We start from the raw sequence: 26,121 nt of genomic DNA, 5'->3' as shown, positions 1-26,121 counted from the left end.
CCAAAAAAAAACCCCCCCAAAAAACCCCAAACCCCCAAAAAAAAAAAAAAAAACCCAAAAAACCCCAAAACCCCCCAAAAAAAACCCCAAAAAAAAAAAAAAACCCCCCCCCCAAAAAAAACCCCCCAACCAAAAAAACCCCCCAAAACCCCAAAAAAAAAAAAAAAACCCAACCCCCAAAAAAAAAAAACCCCAAAAACCCCCAACCCCCCCCCCCCCCCCCCAAACCCCCCCACCCCAACCCCCCCCCCCCCCCCCCGGGGCCCAAAAAAAACCCCCAACCCCAAACCCCAAAAAAACCCCCCCCCCCCCCCCCCAAACCCCCCCCAAAAAACCCCAACAAACCCCCCCCCCCCCCCGCCCCCCAAAAACCCCCCCCCCCCCCCAAAAAAAAAAAAACCCCACCCCCCCCCCCCCCCCCCCCCCCCCCCCCCCCCCCCCCCCCCCCCCCCCCAAAAAACCCCCCCCAAAACCCCCCCCCCCCCCCCCTTTTTTCCCCCCCCCCCCCCCCCAACCCCCCCCCCAAACCAAAAACCCCCCCCCCCCCCCCGGGCCCCCCCCCCCCCCCCCCCAAAAACCCCCCCCCCCCAAAACCCCCCCCCCCCCCCAAACCCCCAAACCCCCCCCCCCCCCCCAAAACCCAAACCCCCCCCCCCCCCCCCCCCCCCCCCCCCCCCCCCCCCCCCTTTCCCCCAACCCCGGGGCCCCCCCCCCCTTTCCCCCCCCCCGGGGGCCCCCCCCCCAACCCCCCAAAAAACCCACCCCCCCCCCCCCCCCCCCCCCCCCCCCCCCCCCCCCCCCCCACCCCCAACCCCAAACCCCCCCCCCCCCTTTTTTTTTCCCCCCCCCCCCCCCCCCCCCCCCCCCCCCCCCCCCCCCCCCCCCCCCCCCCCCCCCCTCCCCCGGGAAACCCCCCCCCCCCCCCCCCCCCCCCCCCCCCCCCCCCCCCCCCCCCCCCCCAAACCCCCCGGGTTTTCCCCCCTTTTCCCCCCCCCCCCCCCCCCCCCCCCCCCCCCCCCCCCCCCCCCCCCCCCCCCCCCCCCCCCCCCCCCCCCCCCCCCCCCCCCCCCCCCCCCCCCCCCCCCCCCCCCCCCCCCCCCCCCCCCCCCCCCCCCCCCCCCCCCCCCCCCCCCCCCCCCCCCCCCCCCCCCCCCCCCCCCCCCCCCCCCCCTTCCCCCCTTTTCCCCCCCCCAAAAACCCCCCCCCCCCCCCCCCCCCCCTTTTTTTCCCCCCCCCCCCCCCCCCCCCCCCCCCCCCCCCCCCCCCCCCCCCCCCCCCCCCCCCCCCCCCCCCCCCCCCCCCCCCCCCCCCCCCCCCCCCCCCCCCCCCCCCCCCCCCCCCCCCGGGACGCTTACCTCGCCCTCCTTATCCAAAGATAACACTGAGACATCTTTATTTATTTTATTGTCAGAAGTCTCTTCCCCTGAGCAGTTAATCATACTGTCTCTTCTTGTGTTGTAGGGGTGGGGGTGGATTTATTATTGTCATCTGAGGTTGAGTTAGATATATCACTTAAGTCGCATGATAATCCTCTCTCCAAACTCTCATCATCCGATTCAAGTAAATTTTCTCCCCCCGGGCGGACCTCTCCAGAATATATTTATCTACTAAAATAGAGAGGCCTCCCCCGGGAGTGGAGTATCGCGCCTGGCGCGCTTGGACGGAGTAAGACGCTTTCGGTTGTTTTGGCGTCATGTGTGTATCGGCGGACGCGTCCCAAGCCAGTTGCTCTCCCGCCGAACTTGGAAAGGATGAGTTGCTAAAAGTTGACGAAGAGCGGTTCGACATCTCGGTAATTATTTCACTTGCCAAACTTTTATAATTTCTTGACATTATTAGAAATGCTTTATCGACTGGGTTAATCTTACAGCGATTATTTATACGTGTGAGACTAGGCCTAGTATCTGGCAATACTAGGACAAAGTTTAGACACGTGTTAACTAAATTTATAATAGCCCCGGTAGCTATTTAAGTGCGCAAAAAGGCACAACAAACTTACTTGCTATTATCTTCGTCCGCTTGGGTGTAGAACAATTAAGTATTAAATTAATTGAATAAATTAAGTAAACAGAGTTATTGTTATGTATTCTAATTTCGTTATAGAGTCGCAGCTTTCAAAACAACACCTGCTCACCGGCTACACATTAGCGAAAAAGCGTGTCATAACAATCATTCAATATCTAACTAGTGTAATATTGGCGTGACGTGAGCGTGACGCTGACCTAATTCATAGAAAAATAACATGTAGTAGGTCTCGACATCTGCGTTGAGGCTTGTTTGTGTTGGTTTGTAATAAATAAAATACTAAACTAGCTTGTCTGTCTTACCATTTTCATTAAAGTCGTGAACAGTGTTGGTATCTGACTCGCTTTCGCTCGTCAGATATCAAAATGGTTCACTCATTTCATAAAAATGGTATGACAGGCAAGCTCATTTAGTATTCTATATTTATCATTCTTTTCATTTGCAACAGTTGTAAACAATGTCAGTAATGTGGCCATCCACACGGTCAAACTACGGGGAGTGGAAGCTATTGTAGTGACGTCGCGCCGGGATGATCTTTATCGACAGGGATTCCTCAGCCATGACATGGATAACAACACCATCCACAGAATCATGAAGATCGTCACCGGCGCCCAGTACCCACAGATGGTCCACTGCCTTAGCACCCACAGCTACAGGAGACTGGTGCCTCACTTTGAGGAGAGGAACAACATCACCTCCCCGTAGATGCTGTGCACCCAAACGGCCTTAACGAGGCCACTCGCGTGGACATATCGATCGGACTTTAAACTTTTAGATCTGCGTTCAAAATTTTATGTTGAAATTACTTCTTCTTTTTTTTAAATATGATTAAATAGTCCGATCCTCTCTTCTTTCTCTTATTTAATTTTGGACTGTCCTTCTAAAATGCTCCAAAATATAAATATTCGGCCGAGCAGTCAATTCTTTTTATTTTTTATATTTTATCTATTAACTTCTTTACTAATTGCTATTTTCAAAATTCTGCCCAGTTTCAACCCCCCCCCCCCCCCCCCCCTCCATCCCGAGTCAGGCCACCGATCTTATCGGAGGTCGGACTCGGGATGGGCGTGTTCGAAACCCTAGTGGTATATGGCACGTTAAACTAGTTATCATCATCATCAGTAATGTGGGTTGAATACCGGCGGTAGACTCATTAACTAGCAGAAAGGCAGTGGCGTGACGTCACTAATGGTAGGTTTAGCCCTGAAACAAACACAGTGACGTAACAAAACATTGTCTTCTGATTCAAAGTTGACCAATCAAGATTATAAGAAGCGATATTTATTATCCACAAACTGTGTTTTATAACACATGCTAAATATAATTGTATTCGCTTCACAATCGATATCATATTAAAAATAACATTCAGCAATGTCAATTACAGTGATGATATGAATATCATAGCCGCAACTGTCGCAAGCTTGCAGCTGCTATAGCAACTGTAGTTTTCAGTGTAGGCTATTATTATGGCCCATGCCATAAAGATAAAGCTGGAAAATACGATACTCATGTAACCGTTTATTGTAGACCATATGGGTAATAAAAGATTATTATATAATGCTGTTTACAATATCGATTTTTATTGTACGAGTTTATGTTGTGGTGAAATTCCATTATGAATGAAAGGCCGTTTGTGTAGAGGGAGTGGCCTCAGTTACACTTTGTTTTAAACAATATGCCGTCTTTTACATGCCGTCATCGTGACAGTCGTAAGCAAACTTAACTCAGCACTTAACTCATCGTGTGCCGTGTGCGGTGAAATTGTTATCAACTATCAGCTGGGTAAACTGTCTCAAGTAACGTTTTGCTCGTCTGCAGTAGGCGTTAGCCTACGAAATATTAAAAAGATCGTACGTTGTGACCATGGGCGTATGGGGACTCTTTTGATTTAGGGGGGGGGGGGGGCTGGAGGGGTTGATTTGCCCAAAATTTTACCCAGATAAAAACTGCCCGAATTTTCCCCACTGTTTTGCCCGAATTTGGGGGGGGGGGCAATTGCCCGCCCCCCTGCCCCCCGGGTCGTACGCCCATGGTTGTGACGTCATAGCTTACGATGGTTTTACGTTTTCGTAGGCTAAGACTGCTTCGAAAATATGGGCCCACTGTCCGGTAAGAACAATATCTGGAGTTGAGGGGGTGGGGGATATCTTGCAGAGGGGCACACACTCTAGTGGGGATCGAGGGGCTCAAGCCATTTTTTAAACCTTATTTACCAAAAAAACCCACACACGTAATTTTCGTGTCAAGTGTGGGGAGGCAAGGGGTGGGCGTGTTGCCGAGTACCGTTGATACACATTCCAGGCGAACGTTTTATTGATTGGACTTGGACTTTGTTTTGACTTAATTTTACATGGCCGTATACCACTAAGGTTTCGAGCATGTCTGTCTGGTCCTGTCCCTGGATAGTCAGGGGCATGATCCGGGACGGAAAATTTAAGGGGACAGTTTAGATTATTAATTCCAAAAGAAAGGGGACATATTAAAATTTATATGCGCACTCAAAATAATAATAAAATAATTATAATATATACTCAACAACGAAAGTTTAGCTAATGTTAAAAGAAATGGCATAACATTTATAAATTAACCTACTTTTATTAAAAAAAGTATTCACATCTGAAATGTTTACCATTTATAAACAATTGAAAGTCATCAACCTTTGCCTTAACACAACTGGAGGACCTGGTTTTCTTTAAGTTTATTCAACCATGGCAAATTTAGACGTCATAAAAGATATCTGCTAAACTTTCGTTGTTAAGTATATAAAAGTACTCATTGATAATTTTGGCGCAATTTAGAGCGGGCTTCCTGAAATAAATTTAATTAATACTAATTTAAATTATAATTTATTCTAATAGAATATTAGCTCTTAGGAAGTTGGAAGGGGAGGAAGGTTGGAAGGTTAGGCTCAAGCACCCAGGAAGTTACTTAGGGCGGGGCGTAGCCCAGTGGTAGAGGGTTCGCTTGATGCACGGTCGGTCTGGGATCGATCCCCGTCGGTGGACTCTCTCTCTCTCTCTCTGTTGAGTGTGTTCTCTCATACATAATTAACATTTTTAATGGTGTATCTATTAACAGAATCAGGGACAGTCAGTTGAGTGTATTGTAACAAATTGACGTACAGCTGACTTAAGAGAAACAGATTTGTATGTCTGTGAAATATAGTATGTGTGCGTGTTTGTGTGTGGTATAGTGTGTTCATGTGTATGTGTGTATGATGTGTGTGTGCATGTGCGTGTGTGAATTTGTGGGGGTGTATGTGTGTGAATTTATTTGTGTGTGTGCGTGTGTGTGTGAATTTGAAGGGCCGTACCTTGATCAAAATCCTAGGGAGGGGGCACTACTTTTTATAAACAAATGAAACACTATACAAATTAAACTCTCAGATGTGTGTGCTATTTTCTGAAGTTAAAAAAACAATAACCTGATTTGTGTGTGTGTTTTCGCTTCAGTTTTATTTGTATGAATTTGTGTGTTTCTGTGTGTTCACTTCAATTTGATTGTATGAATTAGTTGGTAAATCATGCTTTCTTGGGCATAAATAGTCCGCGATTGCAGAGTTCAATTCAAACATATCACCTTATTAAAAATGTGGCATCACTGATAAGTTATTCTGGTGGACCCTTCATATACAGATACACATGTATATACAGTAGAATCTTGTTGGCTCGACCTCGGAAGGGTCGGTCACACCGCAACGCTCAAACCAAAAATGAAGTCCTGAGGTTTTTGTCCGGTAAACCCTTATATTAACTGATGATAAGTCGAATACGTCCAGAGTCGACTATAAGCCTTCGCTCGAACTAAATTATCGGTCCCGTCTGTGTTATTAGCTATATTTACCTCGAACTGGTGTTCCATCAAATATCAAATGGAAAATCACTGAAAAGGACAAACAATTGCCATGCTTGCGCAGTTGGTTATTACAACCTTTGGATTATAATAGCTCAGGCAGAACGAGCTATAGATAGATCGGAGAATCATGACACTAGCCAAGCAATCCTTTCTTTGCCATACCTGTCATTTTATGTGTTCAGCCAGCAGCTGTCGGTAAAAGTCTTTCAAGTACAGCTAGTGTCACGGTGCCTTTTCGATGAACCGTGATACCAATCGAACAATTGGCCTCAGCGGGAAGCGTTACTCTAAACATGTCTACCAGACCAGTTTTCAATGAAACTAGGGGCGAGGTACTCAGCTATCATCACTTCAGCAACCACACATTTAATTAATACCGACAAGGGCTTCTGCATCACACAATCGGAGTAATTTCTAATAAATCCTTTCACTCTGATATTTTGTTATACGGTATAACACATTGATGAAATTTTTAAGTTTGCAGTTACCAACATAATATATATCTAATGCTTTCGAGATGTTTCAGCCCCGCTACACATTTGGCCCCAGACGTTTCGGCCCCATAACCCTAGTCGAAACGACTGGTTATTGTTGTTTTATAAATCAAATTATTCAGTCACTTGTGTTTTGTTACTAAATTTCATCGTAAGTATTGTCATTTCTTTCTCTCGTTCTCTGTCTCTCTTTCTTTCTCTCTTTCTTTCTCTCTTTTTGTGAATTTTTTTTTTTTTTTAATTGAACATAATATCCGAGTGTTAAAAAATAAATAAGAGCCAACCAACCAAAACTGTATTTAGCTTTGATAATCCAAAAATTAAAATGAACTGATTTTCTTGTTTGTGTAAATACAATTTAATAAATTGCAATAAATTGTTTTGCGTTTGTTCTACTTTATTATATTTCCATGTAGACCCTTCCCATAATAGGGGCGCTTTACATGTGGCTAGAATTGGAACCACTGATGTTTGACGTCAGTAGGGGTTACATGTGTACAGAAATTAAGTACGATCACAAAGAATGTTTTCCATGCGGAGCACTCACTCAGGGTTTGGAGTCGGTATCTGGATTTAAAATCCCATGCCTCGACTGGGATCCGAACCCAGTACCCACCAGCCTGGTGACCGATGGCTTAACCACTGCACCACCGAGGCCGGTAGGTAAATTGAAAGTAGCATCATTAAGACATGTTCTAGTTCAGTTCAACTTTATTTTCGTGCTTATATCCCATTAAAGTTCAACCAAGCTGTCCTGGGCACACACCTCAGTGTTCTAGCATTTAAAGAAACAGCAAAAACACATACGGATGCACAATTCCTGAACCTAGTCCGAGTTGTTTGTGATGGCATCATGGGTTAGGTAAGTTCTGGCTTGTATCACTCTCTACCGCTTGAATCGTTAGTGAAACAATGTTAAAACGTAATATACAAACATGAAAGTCTAAACATACTAAACGTAAGTTTCGCTTCCTTATTTTATCCCCATATCATTTATCAGTGATATTCTACATGAACGCGATGATGTACATGTTTATGTGTGAATGTGTGTGCGTGTCACTGTGTATAATATGTATGTAGGCCTATTGTATGTATGTATGCGCGAGTGTGTGTGTGTGTGTGTGTGCGTGTGCGTGCGCAATGAATGTTATTCGACAAATTAATGTTACAAATTTGTATTTTATTTATATTATTACTGGTGTATGTGACCATCTAAAGTGTTACTATACCAATTACAGCATATATCTGTATACACGAACACTAGATCGCCGTATATTGCATTAGGGGCCGAAACGTCTTTGGCCAAAACGGTTTGGGGCCGAAACGTCCTGACACCTATCTAATTCAACTTTCTAACTGATGTTATGGAAATATCCGATGTTGACCCAATGGTTCGGTCGAACTACTCGATGGGTCGAACACTTTCTAGAGCACCGACGGGGTTCGAGCCAACGAGATTCAACTGTATTGTAAATTCAACTGTGACGTCATGGACACAGGTTATTCTGGTTGACCCTTCGGTCTCACTACACAGTTGACTTCCGGGTGAGAGTTGGTCAATGACGACCCACTATAGTTCCTAATTGTGACACATGTTATGGTTCACATATTCACTTCCAGGAAATGGCGAAGAATTAAAACAATATGTATGTTTAATGGTAAGCCTTCTGGCTGTATTTTGCCCATGTTATTTTGTAATATTGTGTATTGACCTTTTGGGACATGGGTGTATAGCGCAAGAGACAGCCGGAGTTTAATGAACCACCTGTTCGGATCAGTACTACAACCAGATGCGGTCATATAGCAAAAAAACTGAGACGGAAAATAAATGCTTATATAATGTATGTTCGCAATGGTGTATGTTGTTAGTGCCAATGAGAACCCATTCTATTGGCAATCTTCATTTGAAGTTGGGCAATTTAACATGGGTTTCAATGGCAGATGACATCTGTGTAGTGAGAATTAAACAAAAACTTTCTGCGAAACATAGAGTAGCGGAATGTGACGAGTTGTTCTGATTGTAACTAAATGAAAAGTTAAGACGGACATGATCGAGGTGTTTTGATTGAACCTACGAATCATTTACGTGGCCGAGGTTTTCCGAATACATAATCAAAACCGGCCGAGGCATTCCGAATGGTTTTGGACTGTTCGATAGACTGGGGAAGTAATCGCTATTATGTCCTATTTCTGATCTCTTACAAACATTAGTTATTTGCATTGTGATACATAATACAATATGTGGAAATTTTCGGTCGACAGGCGGGCGACACGTGATAACGTTTTGACTTCCCCGACGCTATTTTGACTCGCCATGGGCACACCCTGAATATCAAACACTTGGTCATTTTTGACAGTGTTACAAAGGAAACCTGCTGTATTTTTCAATTTTCCATTAGTAGCAATGAAGGGATCTATTATATGCACTTTCCAACAAACAGGACATCACAAACCACGGCCTTTGATATATCAGTCTTGAGACACTGGTTGGGACAGTGAAAAACCCAATCAGAGAATGGGTCGATGAGGTGATTTGATCCTACGACACAACCACCTTGGCGAGCACTCTACTGACTGAGCTAGATCACGCCCAGGGTCTGATATAAAGGTATTTGATCCTACGACACAGCCACCTTGGCGAGCACTCTACTGACTGAGCTAGATCACGCCCAGGGTCTGATATAAAGGTATTGGATCCTACGACACAACCACCTTGGCGAGCACTCTACTGACTGAGCTAGATCACGCCCAGGGTCTGATATAAAGGTATTTGATCCTACGACACAACCACCTTGGCGAGCACTCTACTGACTGAGCTAGATCACGATCAGGGTCTGATATAAAGGTATTTGATCCTACCACAGAACCACCTTGGCGAGCACTCTACTGACTGAGCTAGATCACGCCCAGGGTCTGATATAAAGGTATTTGATCCTACGACACAATCACCTTGGCGAGCACTCTACTGACTGATCTAGATCACGATCAGGGTCTGATATAAAGGTATTTGATCCTACCACACAACCACCTTGGCGAGCACTCTACTGACTGAGCTAGATCACGATCAGGGTCTGATATAAAGGTATTTGATCCTACCACACAACCACCTTGGCGAGCACTCTACTGACTGAGCTAGATCACGATCAGGGTCTGATATAAAGGTATTTGATCCTACCACACAACCACCTTGGCGAGCACTCTACTGACTGAGCTAGATCACGATCAGGGTCTGATATAAAGGTATTTGATCCTACGACACAACCACCTTGGCGAGCACTCTACTGACTGAGCTAGATCACGATCAGGGTCTGATATAAAGGTATTTGATCCTACGACACAACCACCTTGGCGAGCACTCTACTGACTGAGCTAGATCACGATCAGGGTCTGATATAAAGGTATTTGATCCTACGACACAACCACTTTGGCGAGGACTCTACTGACTGAGCTAGATCACGATCAGGGTCTGATATAAAGGTATTTGATCCTACGACACAACCACCTTGGCGAGCACTCTATTGACTGAGCTAGATCACGCCCAGGGTCTGATATAAAGGTATTTGATCCTACGACACAACCACCTTGGCGAGGACTCTACTGACTGAGCTAGATCACGCCCAGGGTCTGATATAAAGGTATTTGATCCTACGACACAACCACCTTGGCGAGGACTCTACTGACTGAGCTAGATCACGCCCCAGGGTCTGATATAAAGGTATTTGATCCTACGACACAACCACCTTGGCGAGCACTCTACTGACTGAGCTAGATCACATCCAGGGTCTGATATAAAGGTATTTGATCCTACGACACAACCACTTTGGCGAGGACTCTACTGACTGAGCTAGATCACGATCAGGGTCTGATATAAAGGTATTTGATCCTACCACACAACCACCTTGGCGAGCACTCTACTGACTGAGCTAGATCACGATCAGGGTCTGATATAAAGGTATTTGATCCTACCACACAACCACCTTGGCGAGCACTCTACTGACTGAGCTAGATCAAGATCAGGGTCTGATATAAAGGTATTTGATCCTACGACACAACCACCTTGGCGAGCACTCTACTGACTGAGCTAGATCACGATCAGGGTCTGATATAAAGGTATTTGATCCTACGACACAACCACTTTGGCGAGGACTCTACTGACTGAGCTAGATCACGATCAGGGTCTGATATAAAGGTATTTGATCCTACGACACAACCACCTTGGCGAGCACTCTATTGACTGAGCTAGATCACGCCCAGGGTCTGATATAAAGGTATTTGATCCTACGACACAACCACCTTGGCGAGGACTCTACTGACTGAGCTAGATCACGCCCAGGGTCTGATATAAAGGTATTTGATCCTACGACACAACCACCTTGGCGAGCACTCTACTGACTGAGCTAGATCACATCCAGGGTCTGATATAAAGGTATTTGATCCTACGACACAACCACCTTGGCGAGCACTCTACTGACTGAGCTAGATCACGCCCAGGGTCTGATATAAAGGTATTTGATCCTACGACACAACCACTTTGGCGAGGACTCTACTGACTGAGCTAGATCACGATCAGGGTCTGATATAAAGGTATTTGATCCTACGACACAACCACCTTGACGAGCACTCTACTGACTGAGCTAGATCACGATCAGGGTCTGATATAAAGGTATTTGATCCTACGACACAACCACCTTGGCGAGCACTCTACTGACTGAGCTAGATCACGATCAGGGTCTGATATAAAGGTATTTGATCCTACGACACAACCACCTTGGCCAGAACTCTACTGACTGAGCTAGATCACGATCAGGGTCTGATATAAAGGTATTTATTACACACCAGTGTTTCTGCCAGAAAGAAAGTCTTGGGTATGGCGCTATGAAATTGAATATTTAAAATGTGTGTGCAGAATGCAATCACAGTCGATAGGGGATACGGGGGGGGGGGGGGGGGGGACCTCCTCCAGAAAGAAAATGGGTTACGTTTAGGATTAAGGTTAAGAAAATCGTACAGTAATGATAAGAGTCTTTAGTTTTGTCAAAAGGTCAACTTAAAAAAATAAAATCTGCAAAATAATTTGGGTATGGCGCCATACAAATTTGACCCTCTGGCAGAAATCCTGCACACCAGTGTAAGATATTGCTCATATCATAACAATCAATCAATAACTAACTAGTGTAATATTGGTGCGATGCGAGTGCTTACTTCTGCATTGTTGGTTGTTTGTAGTTGGTTTGTAATAAATAAAATACTAAACTAGCTTGCATGTAATACTATTTTGATGAAACTCGTGAACAGTGTTGGCATCTGAAGAGCAAAACAAAAACTGTAAGAATGGTAAGTCAGGCAAGCTTGTTTAGTATTCTATAATATATATAATAAATATATATAATAATGCATATCATAATCGTCACAGACATCTAACTCATCAAAATATTTGACCCCCTATCCTTCACAGTAAAAACATATATCGATTATAATTAATGTACATTCGTTAAACACAGTGAATCAAAGGGTACTGCAAACACCCCCTCCCCTCAGGCAGTGGTCACCAGAAAAGGCAAGTGAATACTCCTGCCCCCTACCCACACTCACAATGACTTAACACTAACAGCAGCAAATTGATCTTCTTCTTAACGACACCACTAGAGCACACTGATTTATTAATCATCGGCTATTGGATGTCAAACATTTGGTAATTTTGACAGTCTTAGAGAGGAAACCCGCTATTGTAGCAAGGGATCTTTTATATGTACCATACCACACACGGTAGCACATACCAAAGCCTTTGATATACCAGTCGTGGTGCACTGGCTGGAATGAGAAATAGCCAAATGGGCCCACTGACGGGGATAGGTCCAACACTGACCGTGCATAAAGCAAGCACTCTACCACTGGGCTACATCCTGCCACTCAATGTGAAGACTGCCATGATAGAATCTGCACCTGTTCCTTGTCACCTGGTCTAAACTTAAACCAACAGCAGTGTTTCTGCTAGAAAGAAATTGTTGAGTATGGCACTATAGAATTGAATATTTGCTGAAAGAAAGAAATGTTTTATTTAACGACACACTCACATTTTATTTACGGTTATATGGCGTCAGACATATGGTTAAGGACCACACAGATTTTGAAAGGAAACCCGCTATCGCCACTACAGTTGACAGTTCTCGTGATTTTAAAGTTGCGTAACCGACACGCGAACAGAACAACGGTTCTCGTGAAATATTGTACCCTGTGGTATGAATTAATAACAATACCAGTGTGTGTGTTACGAGATTAATTTTAGTAAGAAGAAAAAAAAGAAAGAAATGTTTTATTTAACGACGCATTCAACACATTTTATTTATGGTTATATGGCGTCAGACATATGGTTAAGGACCACACAGATTTTGAGAGAAACCCGCTGTCGTCACTTCATGGGCTACTCTTTCCAATTAGCAGCAAGGGATCTTTTATTTGCGCTTCCCACAGGCAGGATAGCACAAACCATGGCCTTTGTTGAACCAGTTATGGATCACTGGTCAGTGCAAGTGGTTTACACCTACCCATATTGAGCCCAGAAAAAAAAAATGGATAAGGTTTCTAAAAGGTTATGGTTAAGAAAATCATACAGTAATGATAAGAGTCATTAACTGTGTCAAAAGGTTAACTTAAAAAAGCAAATCTGCAAAAACTTTTGGGTATATGGCGCCATACCCGTTTAACCCTCTGGCAGACACCCTGAACAGTGATCAATGCTAGACCGACCGCGCACTTGTTCATTCTCACCTGGCCTTAACAAAGTTAACATAAATAACAGAAATCGATCCTAGACCGACCGCGCACTTGTTCGTTTTCACCTGATCTAAACATAAACAACAGAGATCGATCCTAGACTGACCGCACACTTGTTCATTCTCACCTGGCCTTAACAAAGTTAACATAAATAACAGAAATCGATCCTAGACCGACCGCACACCTGTTCTTTCTCACCTGGCCTAAACAAAGTTAACATAACCAATAGAGATTGATCCTAGACAGACCGCACACTTGTTCATTCTCATTTGGCCTAAACAAAGTTAACATAAACAACAGAGATCGATCCTAGACCGGCCGCACACCTGTTGTTTCTCACCTGGCCTAAACAAAGTTAACATAACCAATAGAGATTGATCCTAGACAGACCGCACACTTGTTCATTCTCATCTGGCCTTAACAAAGTTAACATAAACAACAGAGATCGATCCTAGACAGACCGCGCACTTGTTCATTGTCACCTGGTCTAAACATAAACAACAGAGATCGATCCTAGACTGACCGCGCACTTGTTCATTGTCACCTGGCCTTAACAAAGGTAACATAAATAACAGAAATCGATCCTAGACCGACCGTGCACTTGTTCGTTTTCACCTGGCCTAAACATAAACAACAGAGATCGATCCTAGACTGACCGCGCACTTGTTCATTCTCACCTGGCCTAAACAAAGTTAACATAAACAACAGAGATCGATCCTAGACAGACCGCACACTTGTTCATTCTCACCTGGCCTAAACAAAGTTAACATAAATAACAGAAATCGATCCTAGACCGACCGCGCACTTGTTCATTCTCACCTGGCCTAAACATAAACAACAGAGATCGATCCTAGACTGACCGCACACTTGTTCATTCTCACCTGGCCTAAACAAAGTTAACATAAACAACAGAGATCGATCCTAGACTGACCGCACACTTGTTCATTCTCACCTGGCCTAAACAAAGTTAACATAAACAACAGAGATCGATCCTAGACTGACCGCGCACTTGTTCATTCTCACCTGGCCTAAACAAAGTTAACATAAACAACAGAGATCGATCCTAGACTGACCGCACACTTGTTCATTCTCACCTGGCCTAAACATAAACAACAGAGATCGATCCTAGACTGGCTGCACACTTGTTCATTCTGACTTGGCCTAAACATAAACAACAGAGATCGATCCTAGACTGACCGCACACTTGTTCATTCTCACCTGGCCTAAACATAAACAACAGAGATCGATCCTAGACTGACCGCACACTTGTTCATTGTCACCTGGCCTTAACAAAGGTAACATAAACAACAGAGGTCGATCCTAGACTGACCGCGCACTTGTTCATTCTCACCTGGCCTAAACATAAACAACAGAGATCGATCCTAGACTGACCGCACACTTGTTCATTCTCACCTGGCCTAAACAAAGTTAACATAAACAACAGAGGTCGATCCTAGACTGACCGCACACTTGTTCATTGTCACCTGGCCTAAACAAAGTTAACATAAACAACAGAGGTCGATCCTAGACTGACCGCACACTTGTTCATTCTCACCTGGCCTAAACATAAACAACAAAGATCGATCCTAGACTGGCTGCATACTTGTTCATTCTCACTTGACCTAAACAAAGTTAACATAACCAATAGAGATTGATCCTAGACTGACCGCACACTTGTTCATTCTCACTTGGCCTAAACAAAGTTAACATAAACAACAGAGGTCGATCCTAGACTGACCGCACACTTGTTCATTCTCACCTGGCCTAAACATAAACAACAAAGATCGATCCTAGACTGGCTGCATACTTGTTCATTCTCACTTGACCTAAACATAAACAGCAGAGATCGATCCTAGACCGACCGCACACTTGTTCATTCTCACCTGGCCTCAAAAAATTTAACATAAACGGTGATCGATCCTAGACTGACCGCGCACCTGTTCATTCTCACCTGGCCTAAACAAAGTTAACACAAACAACAGAGATCGATCCTAGACCGACCGCGCACCTGTTTATTCTCACCTGGTCTAAATATGATCACTTTGCATCCCTCTTTGTCTCTGTGCTCCAGCATACCGGTGACCCCATCTTCCAATGCTTCTTTTACGTACGAGGGCTTCATGGTGGCAAACAAGTCCGCATGCTCGAATTTGACTGTGTAAAAATTCATCACCAGAGTGAATGCTTTCTCCTGGTCAAACTTACGAGCTCGGAGGAATCGCAGAATAAAGGCATCATCAGTCCGTGCCTTCAGACCTGATGGAAAGAAAGAAAGAAATGTTTATTTAACGACGCACTCAACACATTTTATTTACGGTTATATGGCGTCAGACATATGGTTATGGACCACACAGACTTTGAGAGGAAACCCGCTGTCGCCACTTCATGGGCTACTCTTTCCGATTAGCAGCAAGGGATCTTTTATTTGCGCTTCCCACAGGCAGGACAGCACAAATCATGGCCTTTGTTGAACCAGTTATGGATCAATGGTCGGTGCAAGTGGTTTACACCTACCCATTGAGCCTTGTGGAGCACTCACTCAGGGTTTGGAGTCAGTATCTGGATTAAAAATCCCATGCCTCGACTGGGATCCGAACTCAGTACCTACCAGCCTGTAGACCGATGGCCTAACCACGATGCCACCGAGGCCGGTCAGACCTGATGGAATGAAAGCAAAATCATGATGCAGTCAGGGCTTCTAGATTATGGTAGCCCCACTCCCATGGCTAGTGATATTCAGTGTTGGGCAAGTAAATAACTACTATTGTCATGCCAGATAGGGCTTCTAGATTATGGTAGCCCCACTCCCATGGCTAGTGATATTCAGTGTTGGGCAAGTAAATAACTACTATTACCATGTCCGACGGCTAGCCTAGTGAAAAAAAAAAAGACAGTCAAATGTTGCAGTTAAAGTCTATTTGGAAATAAAAATATCCTGACCCCACCCCAACCCCCAATGTCAGTGGGGTGTTTTTTTTATCTATCTCCCTGTTTAGGTAACATATCTTAATATAACTATTATTTAGTAAAATTATATTAACTTAATATAAAGTAGGGCTAGTTTATTTTTAATCGTGGTTAGTAAATTAAAAACATTACTGATCCCATGGCTAGTGGATTTTTAAAAAATCCTAGAAGCCATGTGCAGATATGAATTACCTGAACAGTTAATACTGCACTCATCATTACAGGTCTCCGAGGATGGAACACTGGGTTACCTATTTATGAGTTATGCAAAAATAACTTTAGGTAACCCATTTCTTCTTTGTGTAAATCTCTATGTTCATGTTAATGAAGGAAGGAAATGTTTTATTTAATGATGCACTCAACACATTTTATTTACGGTTATATGGCATCAGACATATGGTTAATGACCACACAGATATGGAGAGAGGAAACCCGCTGTCGCCACTTCATGGACTACTCTTTCCGATTAGCCTATTTATGAGTTAAGCAAAAATAACTTTAGGTAACCCATTAATTTTTTGCGTAAACCTCTTATGGTCATGTTAATGCCATCCCAAATTTAATGCGTGAACGAAAAACATTTTATTTGTGTGAGCCTATCGTTCTCGCAATTTTCAAAGGCCTGCATGCATTAAAACAAAACTAAAAACAAATAAATATATTTTAAAAAACAATAAAAAAAACATACCCAAGAACATTAATTAAACAGTGCCTAATGTATGATTTTTTTTGGAGGGAGTAGGGAAGTGTGAAATACTGGTATCGACGTTTACTAAAAAAACATGTACTAACAGGAAATGGCTGGTGCACAAGTTCATTGTTGTGACACTAAGTTGTTACATACCAAGAGTAATGTTTACCTTTTCACTTCAGTAATACAATGTATCAAACGTTTTTCATATTATAATCACTTGTTTAATTTGTTTACATTTTAACATTCCAATAGGTAGTCAGTGTTCGAAATTAACGGTATTTTAGATACCAGACTTCAATAACCCAGTATCCCACTGGGATACCATATAATGTTGTTTTGTTTTTTTAATCCTGCGTTTTTATTTTTTGCTGAAACAATGAAAGTCATCATTTACTAGTGAAGTTAAGTAACAGTGTCGTCCACGTTTGTTAGATGTTATTTATGAATTTCATTTAAGTGGGATACTAAATTATCAGGTGGGATACCAGATTTTGAAATGTTAGTATCCAACTGGGATACTGCCCAAAATTTTTAATCTCGAACACTGGTAGTAAGAATCTGTCATTTTTTTACCTTTCCCCCCAAACCAAACTATCCAGTTATGAACTGATTCACATGATTTTTAACTAAATTTTTTAATCAGACCAGTCTGTTAGCAGACATGCATGACTGGGATAAAATCGTTTATCATATAGAAGTCTGTTAGCAGACATGCATGACTGGGATAAAATCGTTTATCATATAGAAGTCTGTTAGCAGACATGCATGACTGGGATAAAATCGTTTATCACATAGAAGTCTGTTAGCAGACATGACTGGGATAAAATCGTTTATCATATAGAAGTCTGTTAGCAGACATGCATGACTGGGATAAAATGGTTTATCATATAGAAGTCTTGTTAATTAATTACAAATCAGTCTATTACTAGTATATTAGCAGACATGACTGGGATAAAATCGTTTATCATATAGAAGTCTTGTTTATTAATTACAAATCAGTCTATTACTAGTATTAGCAGACATGACTGGGATAAAATCGTTTATCATATAGAAGTCTTGTTAATTAATTACAAATCAGTCTATTACTAGTATATTAGCAGACATGACTGGGATAAAATCGTTTATCATATAGAAGTCTTGTTAATTAATTACAAATCAGTCTATTACTAGTATTAGCAGACATGACTGGGATAAAATGGTTTATCATATAGAAGTCTTGTTTATTAATTACAAATCAGTCTATTACTAGTATTAGCAGACATGACTGGGATAAAATGGTTTATCATATAGAAGTCTTGTTAATTAATTACAAATCAGTCTATTACTAGTATATTAGCAGACATGACTGGGATAAAATCGTTTATCATATAGAAGTCTGTTAGCAGACATGCATGACTGGGATAAAATCGTTTATCATATAGAAGTCTTGTTAATTAATTACAAATCAGTCTATTACTAGTATTAGCAGACATGACTGGGATAAAATCGTTTATCATATAGAAGTCTTGTTAATTAATTACAAATCAGTCTATTACTAGTATATTAGCAGACATGACTGGGATAAAATGGTTTATCATATAGAAGTCTTGTTAATTAATTACAAATCAGTCTATTACTAGTATATTAGCAGACATGACTGGGATAAAATAGTTTATCATATAGAAGTCTGGTTTATTAATTACAAATCAGTCTATTACTAGTATTAGCAGACATGACTGGGATAAAATAGTTTATCATATAGAAGTCTGGTTTATTAATTACAAATCAGTCTATTACTAGTATTAGCAGACATGACTGGGATAAAATAGTTTATCATATAGAAGTCTGGTTTATTAATTACAAATCAGTCTATTACTAGTATTAGCAGACATGACTGGGATAAAATAGTTTATCATATAGAAGTCTGGTTTATTAATTACAAATCAGTCTATTACTAGTATTAGCAGACATGACTGGGATAAAATAGTTTATCATATAGAAGTCTTGTTAATTAATTACAAATCAGTCTATTACTAGTATTAGCAGACATGACTGGGATAAAATAGTTTATCATATATATAGAAGTCTTGTTAATTAATTACAAATCAGTCTATTACTAGTATTAGCAGACATGACTGGGATAAAATAGTTTATCATATATATAGAAGTCTTGTTAATTAATTACAAATCAGTCTATTACTAGTATTAGCAGACATGACTGGGATAAAATAGTTTATCATATATATAGAAGTCTTGTTAATTAATTACAAATCAGTCTATTACTAGTATTAGCAGACATGACTGGGATAAAATAGTTTATCATATATATAGAAGTCTTGTTAATTAATTACAAATCAGTCTATTACTAGTATTAGCAGACATGACTGGGATAAAATAGTTTATCATATATATAGAAGTCTTGTTAATTAATTACAAATCAGTCTATTACTAGTATTAGCAGACATGACTGGGATAAAATAGTTTATCATATATATAGAAGTCTTGTTAATTAATTACAAATCAGTCTATTACTAGTATTAGCAGACATGACTGGGATAAAATAGTTTATCATATATATAGAAGTCTTGTTAATTAATTACAAATCAGTCTATTACTAGTATTAGCAGACATGACTGGGATAAAATAGTTTATCATATATATAGAAGTCTTGTTAATTAATTACAAATCAGTCTATTACTAGTATTAGCAGACATGACTGGGATAAAATAGTTTATCATATATATAGAAGTCTTGTTAATTAATTACAAATCAGTCTATTACTAGTATTAGCAGACATGACTGGGATAAAATAGTTTATCATATATATAGAAGTCTTGTTAATTAATTACAAATCAGTCTATTACTAGTATTAGCAGACATGACTGGGATAAAATAGTTTATCATATAGAAGTCTTGTTAATTAATTACAAATCAGTCTATTACTAGTATTAGCAGACATGACTGGGATAAAATAGTTTATCATATAGAAGTCTTGTTAATTAATTACAAATCAGTCTATTACTAGTATTAGCAGACATGACTGGGATAAAATAGTTTATCATATAGAAGTCTTGTTAATTAATTACAAATCAGTCTATTACTAGTATTAGCAGACATGACTGGGATAAAATAGTTTATCATATAGAAGTCTTGTTTATTAATTACAAATCAGTCTATTACTAGTATTAGCAGACATGACTGGGATAAAATAGTTTATCATATAGAAGTCTGGTTTATTAATTACAAATCAGTCTATTACTAGTATTAGCAGACATGACTGGGATAAAATCGTTTATCATATAGAAGTCTTGTTAATTAATTACAAATCAGTCTATTACTAGTATTAGCAGACATGACTGGGATAAAATCGTTTATCATATAGAAGTCTTGTTAATTAATTACAAATCAGTCTATTACTAGTATTAGCAGACATGACTGGGATAAAATCGTTTATCATATAGAAGTCTTGTTAATTAATTACAAATCAGTCTATTACTAGTATTAGCAGACATGACTGGGATAAAATAGTTTATCATATAGAAGTCTTGTTAATTAATTACAAATCAGTCTATTACTAGTATTAGCAGACATGACTGGGATAAAATAGTTTATCATATAGAAGTCTTGTTTATTAATTACAAATCAGTCTATTACTAGTATTAGCAGACATGACTGGGATAAAATAGTTTATCATATAGAAGTCTTGTTAATTAATTACAAATCAGTCTATTACTAGTATTAGCAGACATGACTGGGATAAAATCGTTTATCATATAGAAGTCTTGTTTATTAATTACAAATCAGTCTATTACTAGTATTAGCAGACATGACTGGGATAAAATAGTTTATCATATAGAAGTCTTGTTTATTAATTACAAATCAGTCTATTACTAGTATTAGCAGACATGACTGGGATAAAATAGTTTATCATATAGAAGTCTTGTTAATTAATTACAAATCAGTCTATTACTAGTATTAGCAGACATGACTGGGATAAAATAGTTTATCATATAGAAGTCTTGTTTATTAATTACAAATCAGTCTATTACTAGTATTAGCAGACATGCATGACTGGGATAAAATAGTTTATCATATAGAAGTCTTGTTTATTAATTACAAATCAGTCTATTACTAGTATTAGCAGACATGCATGACTGGGATAAAATAGTTTATCATATAGAAGTCTGGTTTATTAATTACAAATCAGTCTATTACTAGTATTAGCAGACATGACTGGGATAAAATAGTTTATCATATAGAAGTCTTGTTAATTAATTACAAATCAGTCTATTACTAGTATTAGCAGACATGACTGGGATAAAATAGTTTATCATATAGAAGTCTTGTTTATTAATTACAAATCAGTCTATTACTAGTATTAGCAGACATGACTGGGATAAAATAGTTTATCATATAGAAGTCTTGTTAATTAATTACAAATCAGTCTATTACAGGCCTCTGAGAAATTAAAATCTCTGTGACCCATTTATCAGTCACACAGAAATAAATCCAGGTCACCCATTTCCTTTTTGTGTAACCGTTATATCCAAGTAAATGGAAGGAAGGAAACACATTTAATTGATTTACGGTTATAAGGTGTCAGACATATGGTTAAGGATCACACAGATATTGAGGGAGGAAACCCGCTTTCGCCACTTCTTGGGCTACCCTTAGGAGATAACCATATGGAGTTTTTAGATTTGCTGGTGTTATTGTCTATTTGATCCTGATGCCCGCACATGTTTCATTTTTGACCTCAGGCTAACGCCTTCGGTCAAAAATGACATTTGCAAGATCAAATAGACAATAACACGGGGGTCCGCAAATATAAAAACTCAATATGGTTATGTCCATTGTAAACTGAATCGTTTTTCAACGGAACTAACTGTATATTTGGTATTTCTTGAAAAAAATACCTGGTTACAATCTAACTGTTGACCCTTGAATCGTCAACTTCACCTGTTCCAATTGCTAATGATGTCATTAGCTTTCCGGGTGTTATTGTCTAAATGATCCCGGAAAAAGAATGTAATTAACCACTCACAATACAGAACACACTCTCCATCAGTTTACAATTTTCGATTAGCAGCAAGGGATCTTTTATATGCACCACCCCATAGACAGGATAGCACATACCACAGCCTTTGATGTACTAATCGTGGTGCACTGGCTAGAATGAGAAATAGTCCAATGGGCCCACCGACGGGGATCGATCCCAAACTGACCGTGCATCAAGCGAGTGCTTTACCACTGGGCTACATCAAGCCCCCTCCCCAAGTAAATGATGATCTAAATTTCACTTGAACATAAAATAGGTAAATGCAAAATTAGATTCGCTCAAGCATTGCACTAACAAAACAATTGTTCTCATAATTTTCAGATGCCTGCAATATCCAACTTTAATCCCCCAATTGGTTAGAGTTAGTGTTAGGGTTAATTATAGAGTTTTAGGGTTAGGTTCCCTATTTTATCAATATAATGGGGGGTAACAGGCGGATATCTTTCTGCACTGTTTTGGTTTCAAATGCCCCACTTTAAAAGAGGATGGTTTTCGAGTTAGGATGGTTTTTGAGAACTAGCAATACATGTAGCCTACCATGCCCCTTGGGGAGAAGTTTGGGCATGGTGTTCATGTGCTTATGTGCATAATATAAAAATCAGGGTTCAAAACACCTACAGATTCAGCCTTTGACTGCTTATGGAAGGGTGGGGAAGGGGAGTAACTATAATTTGTAAAAAGTTCCTATCGACCATTCAAACATCTATATAGTCCAGTCAAATTAGCTCAAAAAAGTGGTTGACCCACAAGTAACTGCAACAGAATTGATTTTAATGTTTTTTAAATCCGAAATACCTTATCTACAACATATTAAAAATATCAAGGCGTAGTCGAGGGGGAAAGTGCATAAAATTGTATGTATATGACCCATATGAGAAATATTGGTGAGTGTATTTTATTAGAGGGTAGGGATACATTTTCCAACATAACTTTCTTATTAATTGGTACATTTTTAAAAATTATTTATCATCATAAAGATAACAGACTGTGCTTTTTTTGTAAAATATAATTTTGTAAAAAAAAAAAAAAATCTATGACGTCACAATATCGCCATAATTATCTTCCCTTCGGCAAATCCACAATTTTTCATATCTTTACATTAAAATGTTTGTTCTAAAGCAACACATTTTTTGCCTAAGCACCATCTTCATTTTCTAGATATCCCACACTTTGGTTTATATTGTTAGTCTAAAAGTATTGTTTGCTTGATTTAATAGCAGCATAGCGGTACAAGACGATAAGAAGGTTTGTGTCTTCACTGATAACTGTCCAGCTGTATGCATGCACCAGCTGCTTTGGAAATCACCTTATCGGCATCACCGGCAGCATGCATTGTTGAACATTGGTTATCGTGGAAGGAAAATTCAGCCTAAAAGCGATCACGTCTTCGTAGAACATGATGACCAATCTTGAACATAAAGTATACTCCAAGGTTGTCTTTTTCCAGATCTTGCATCTTGTGAGTAAGATAGAACTGACAGCTGCATTCCTAAAAATAGTTCTTCTTTGGTATTCTTTTCCTCGTCTACCCTCACATCTTCTACCTGGGTGTGTATTTCGATATCTACGTTTGAAATGTCAACTGTGGAATCAGCTACGGTTTCATCATCAACACTTTGAGGACTGTGCTAGTTACCCAATTCAGTATAGGGCAATGTAATTTTAAACGTTCGAGAGACAAGCAAATCTTGTATGGCAGTATCAAGAAAAAGTTGTACTTTTACTAGAAATAGAACTCATTTCTGTATGTAACCCTCCCAATCACAAGGCAATAGAGCAGAGGGGACTTGTTGGAGGTTCCTTGATGATAGTGTTTGCTTCCCAGTACAATGGCTGATCAAAGATTAATACTGATGTTGATCCCTATCGTCAGGAATGATTAGATACAAAGACTATCGTTGAGTAAATACAGAAAAAATCGCTAGCATTCATGTCGATCGTCGGTACGAAAGTCACAGATGATTGTCCTGGGTATAAACCATTCTGGCACATCTGCATACGTCCCGACCATCCTGGAATGTGTAACCTGAGTGGCAAACTCACCGAAGACAAGATATGATCTGCTGTTGTGAGATGCTTCAGTTTATCAAATTTCATAGTTGACATGCTATTTGATGTTGGCTTGTACGAAGACATTTCAGTTTTCTCCAAGTGTTATTAATTCATTTTGAGACACAACTTAAGTGTTCGTCTTTTGGATCCGGGTGTAACACCTGTTGAATTATTCCAATTCTGTCGAAGGTGTTCTATCTATCAAGTGTACATGAATTGTGGTTTACAACACACTGTACAAAGCTGCTAGGCAGAAACAAAACCAAGTATACCAGTTCCTTGGGAGGCAAAAGCGCTAGTTTCAAGGCTATTGAGTATATCGATAAAACATTTGGACCCAAATTGATGGTGAAGTTGAATGACAAATCAAATCAGTAACGGAGCTGAATGTAAACGAGGACTAGATACCTATAGTGTTGCTTGACCAACAGACAATACTTTCTGTTGAGAATCCTTTACCAGGAATATTCTCTTCAGAAGCACACATAAATTTTGTGTAGAGGAGATATTTACTGTAATAAATAATAAATACCCGGTACTATATCCAGTGTATAAGCAAGCAAAATAAACTTTGAAGAATGTGAAGGCAAGTTTTGATATTATAATAAAATTAAATTAAACGGTGAAAAGTGTAAGTTATGAAAACAAATAAAAATGAAAATGGAACAAGCCGAGTGAAGTAGAATTATACGAAGAATAAAAATATTTCCAGAAATTAAAATGAAAAAGAAACGAGTCAAGAAAATAAGTCAATGACCCCAAAATTAACACTAACAATAAAAATGGAAAAAACAAAACATGCGTCAAAGCCACAAAACAAATTTGTCTGACAAAATATACACAAATATAAATAATCTATTTTCACACATTTGCAATATTATATTATTCATGGTATATACGGTATATATTTTTTGATTTTTTTTTTTAGCAATTTTATTGAACATATTTTTCTATTTCACATATCCATGGAGAAAAAAACATTCGTAATTTTGTCTCTAACGAATAAATTGTAAACAAATACTCTATTGGCAGTGGATCCATATGGGCTTCCATACTTTTAAAAAATATGAACGAGAAACTTTACAATATTTTTTTAAGCAGCAGAACAAAATTGCGTTTTTCGTAATATTTTTTATTAAATATTTGCTATCAGTACACAATTGTTGATGTCAGAGTTCAATGTTTGGATTGATTATTCAGAATTATCATAAATCGAAAGTTTTTAGAATGTAAACAAACCGCAGTGACGATGCAAACGAATTTGAAAGCATGCGCCATGAAAATTTATTTTCTGATGTAAAATAAACACATTTGGACTTAATTTATCACATTAAAGTTTTAAATTCTCAACAAAAGCTTTCAGAACATGTAATATGGTAAAATTATCTTTTATAGCACTAAAAATGTCAATTTAATGTCAAGGACAAAACGTTATTATCTCCCTTGATGTGTACGAAGCTCCACGACGTCATATTTTAAATATACTTTAGGGACAAAGTTTGGTCGCAAAATTAAGCATGTTCCCACCGATATGTTCCGATATTTTTTATATGTTGTTTCTAAACACTTTCTGAGTAATTTCTCGTAAAAAGTTTTACTGTTGCAATTAGTTGCGGGTCAAACGTTAATTTGACTGGACTAATAGGTTTTTGGGAGTTATGACACTTTATTTAACAGTCATATTCTACACTGTTAACACTGTTAATTTACCGAACAATCTCCCATCTTGATTAAATGTATATGTTCACCAACCCTCTCCCCCCCCCCCCCCCCCCACACACACACACACACACACTTCTTCACAGGATCTGGCCCTGAACGATCACGATTGCAGTTACCTGGAATGCGTTCCAATCTTTCTCTCAGCGCTTTAATTTCCTGCCTCGTTGTGTTGGGGTCTTCCGACAATTCCTTTTTAGCTTTCTCCAGGAGTTCGGGACTGAGCGTGCACTTGTAAGCAGATGACGCCGCCATGCTGCCACCTATCCATACAACAGCAGTGCTACTGATTTGTTACACCTGGCAGCGAGGTGAAACGTCCTTTCACACTGACACTCGGAGTGCGAGTGCGAATAATTTTTACATGCTCATATACCACTAGAGCATGGTCCGTTCCGGGGCCTGTCTCTGGATGGCCAGGGGCTTGTCCAGAGACAGAAAAAAAATTAAGCGGACAATTTTGAAATTTACATCCAAAAATTAACTAGTGGGCCTTTAAATTT

General features: G+C 40.1%; 1 protein-coding gene across 1 annotated transcript; it reads right to left on the bottom strand.

The window, feature by feature from the left end:
- Nucleotides 1–11,622: 11,622 nt before the first annotated feature.
- On the bottom strand, nt 11,623–25,991 carry LOC121377980 (alpha-tocopherol transfer protein-like). The gene is made up of 3 exons (XM_041506075.1): nt 25,738–25,991; nt 15,171–15,404; nt 11,623–11,678 (listed from the first exon to the last, which is right to left on the bottom strand). The coding sequence occupies exons 1-3, from the start codon at nt 25,871–25,873 to the stop codon at nt 11,623–11,625; spliced, it is 426 nt and encodes a 141-aa protein (XP_041362009.1). The 5' UTR covers nt 25,874–25,991.
- Between the last annotated feature and the right edge of the window lie 130 nt (nt 25,992–26,121).

The sequence above is a fragment of the Gigantopelta aegis genome, chromosome 7 (assembly GCF_016097555.1).
Source record: "Gigantopelta aegis isolate Gae_Host chromosome 7, Gae_host_genome, whole genome shotgun sequence".
Taxonomy (NCBI): domain Eukaryota; kingdom Metazoa; phylum Mollusca; class Gastropoda; order Neomphalida; family Peltospiridae; genus Gigantopelta; species Gigantopelta aegis.
Note: the sequence above shows the minus strand (reverse complement) of the source record. Positions and strands in the feature narration are given on the sequence as shown.

What these genes read in the sequence shown, in the direction of transcription:
- LOC121377980 (XM_041506075.1), bottom strand. Translation starts at nt 25,873, where the DNA reads ATGGCGGCGTCATCTGCTTACAAGTGCACGCTCAGTCCCGAACTCCTG. An exon ending in AAGATTGGAACGCATTCCAG is followed by an intron (nt 15,405 to 25,737) that starts GTAACTGCAATC and finishes TCTTTCCATCAG; the next exon opens with GTCTGAAGGCACGGACTGAT. An exon ending in AGTGATCATATTTAGACCAG is followed by an intron (nt 11,679 to 15,170) that starts GTGAGAATAAAC and finishes TTTGCTCTTCAG; the next exon opens with ATGCCAACACTGTTCACGAG.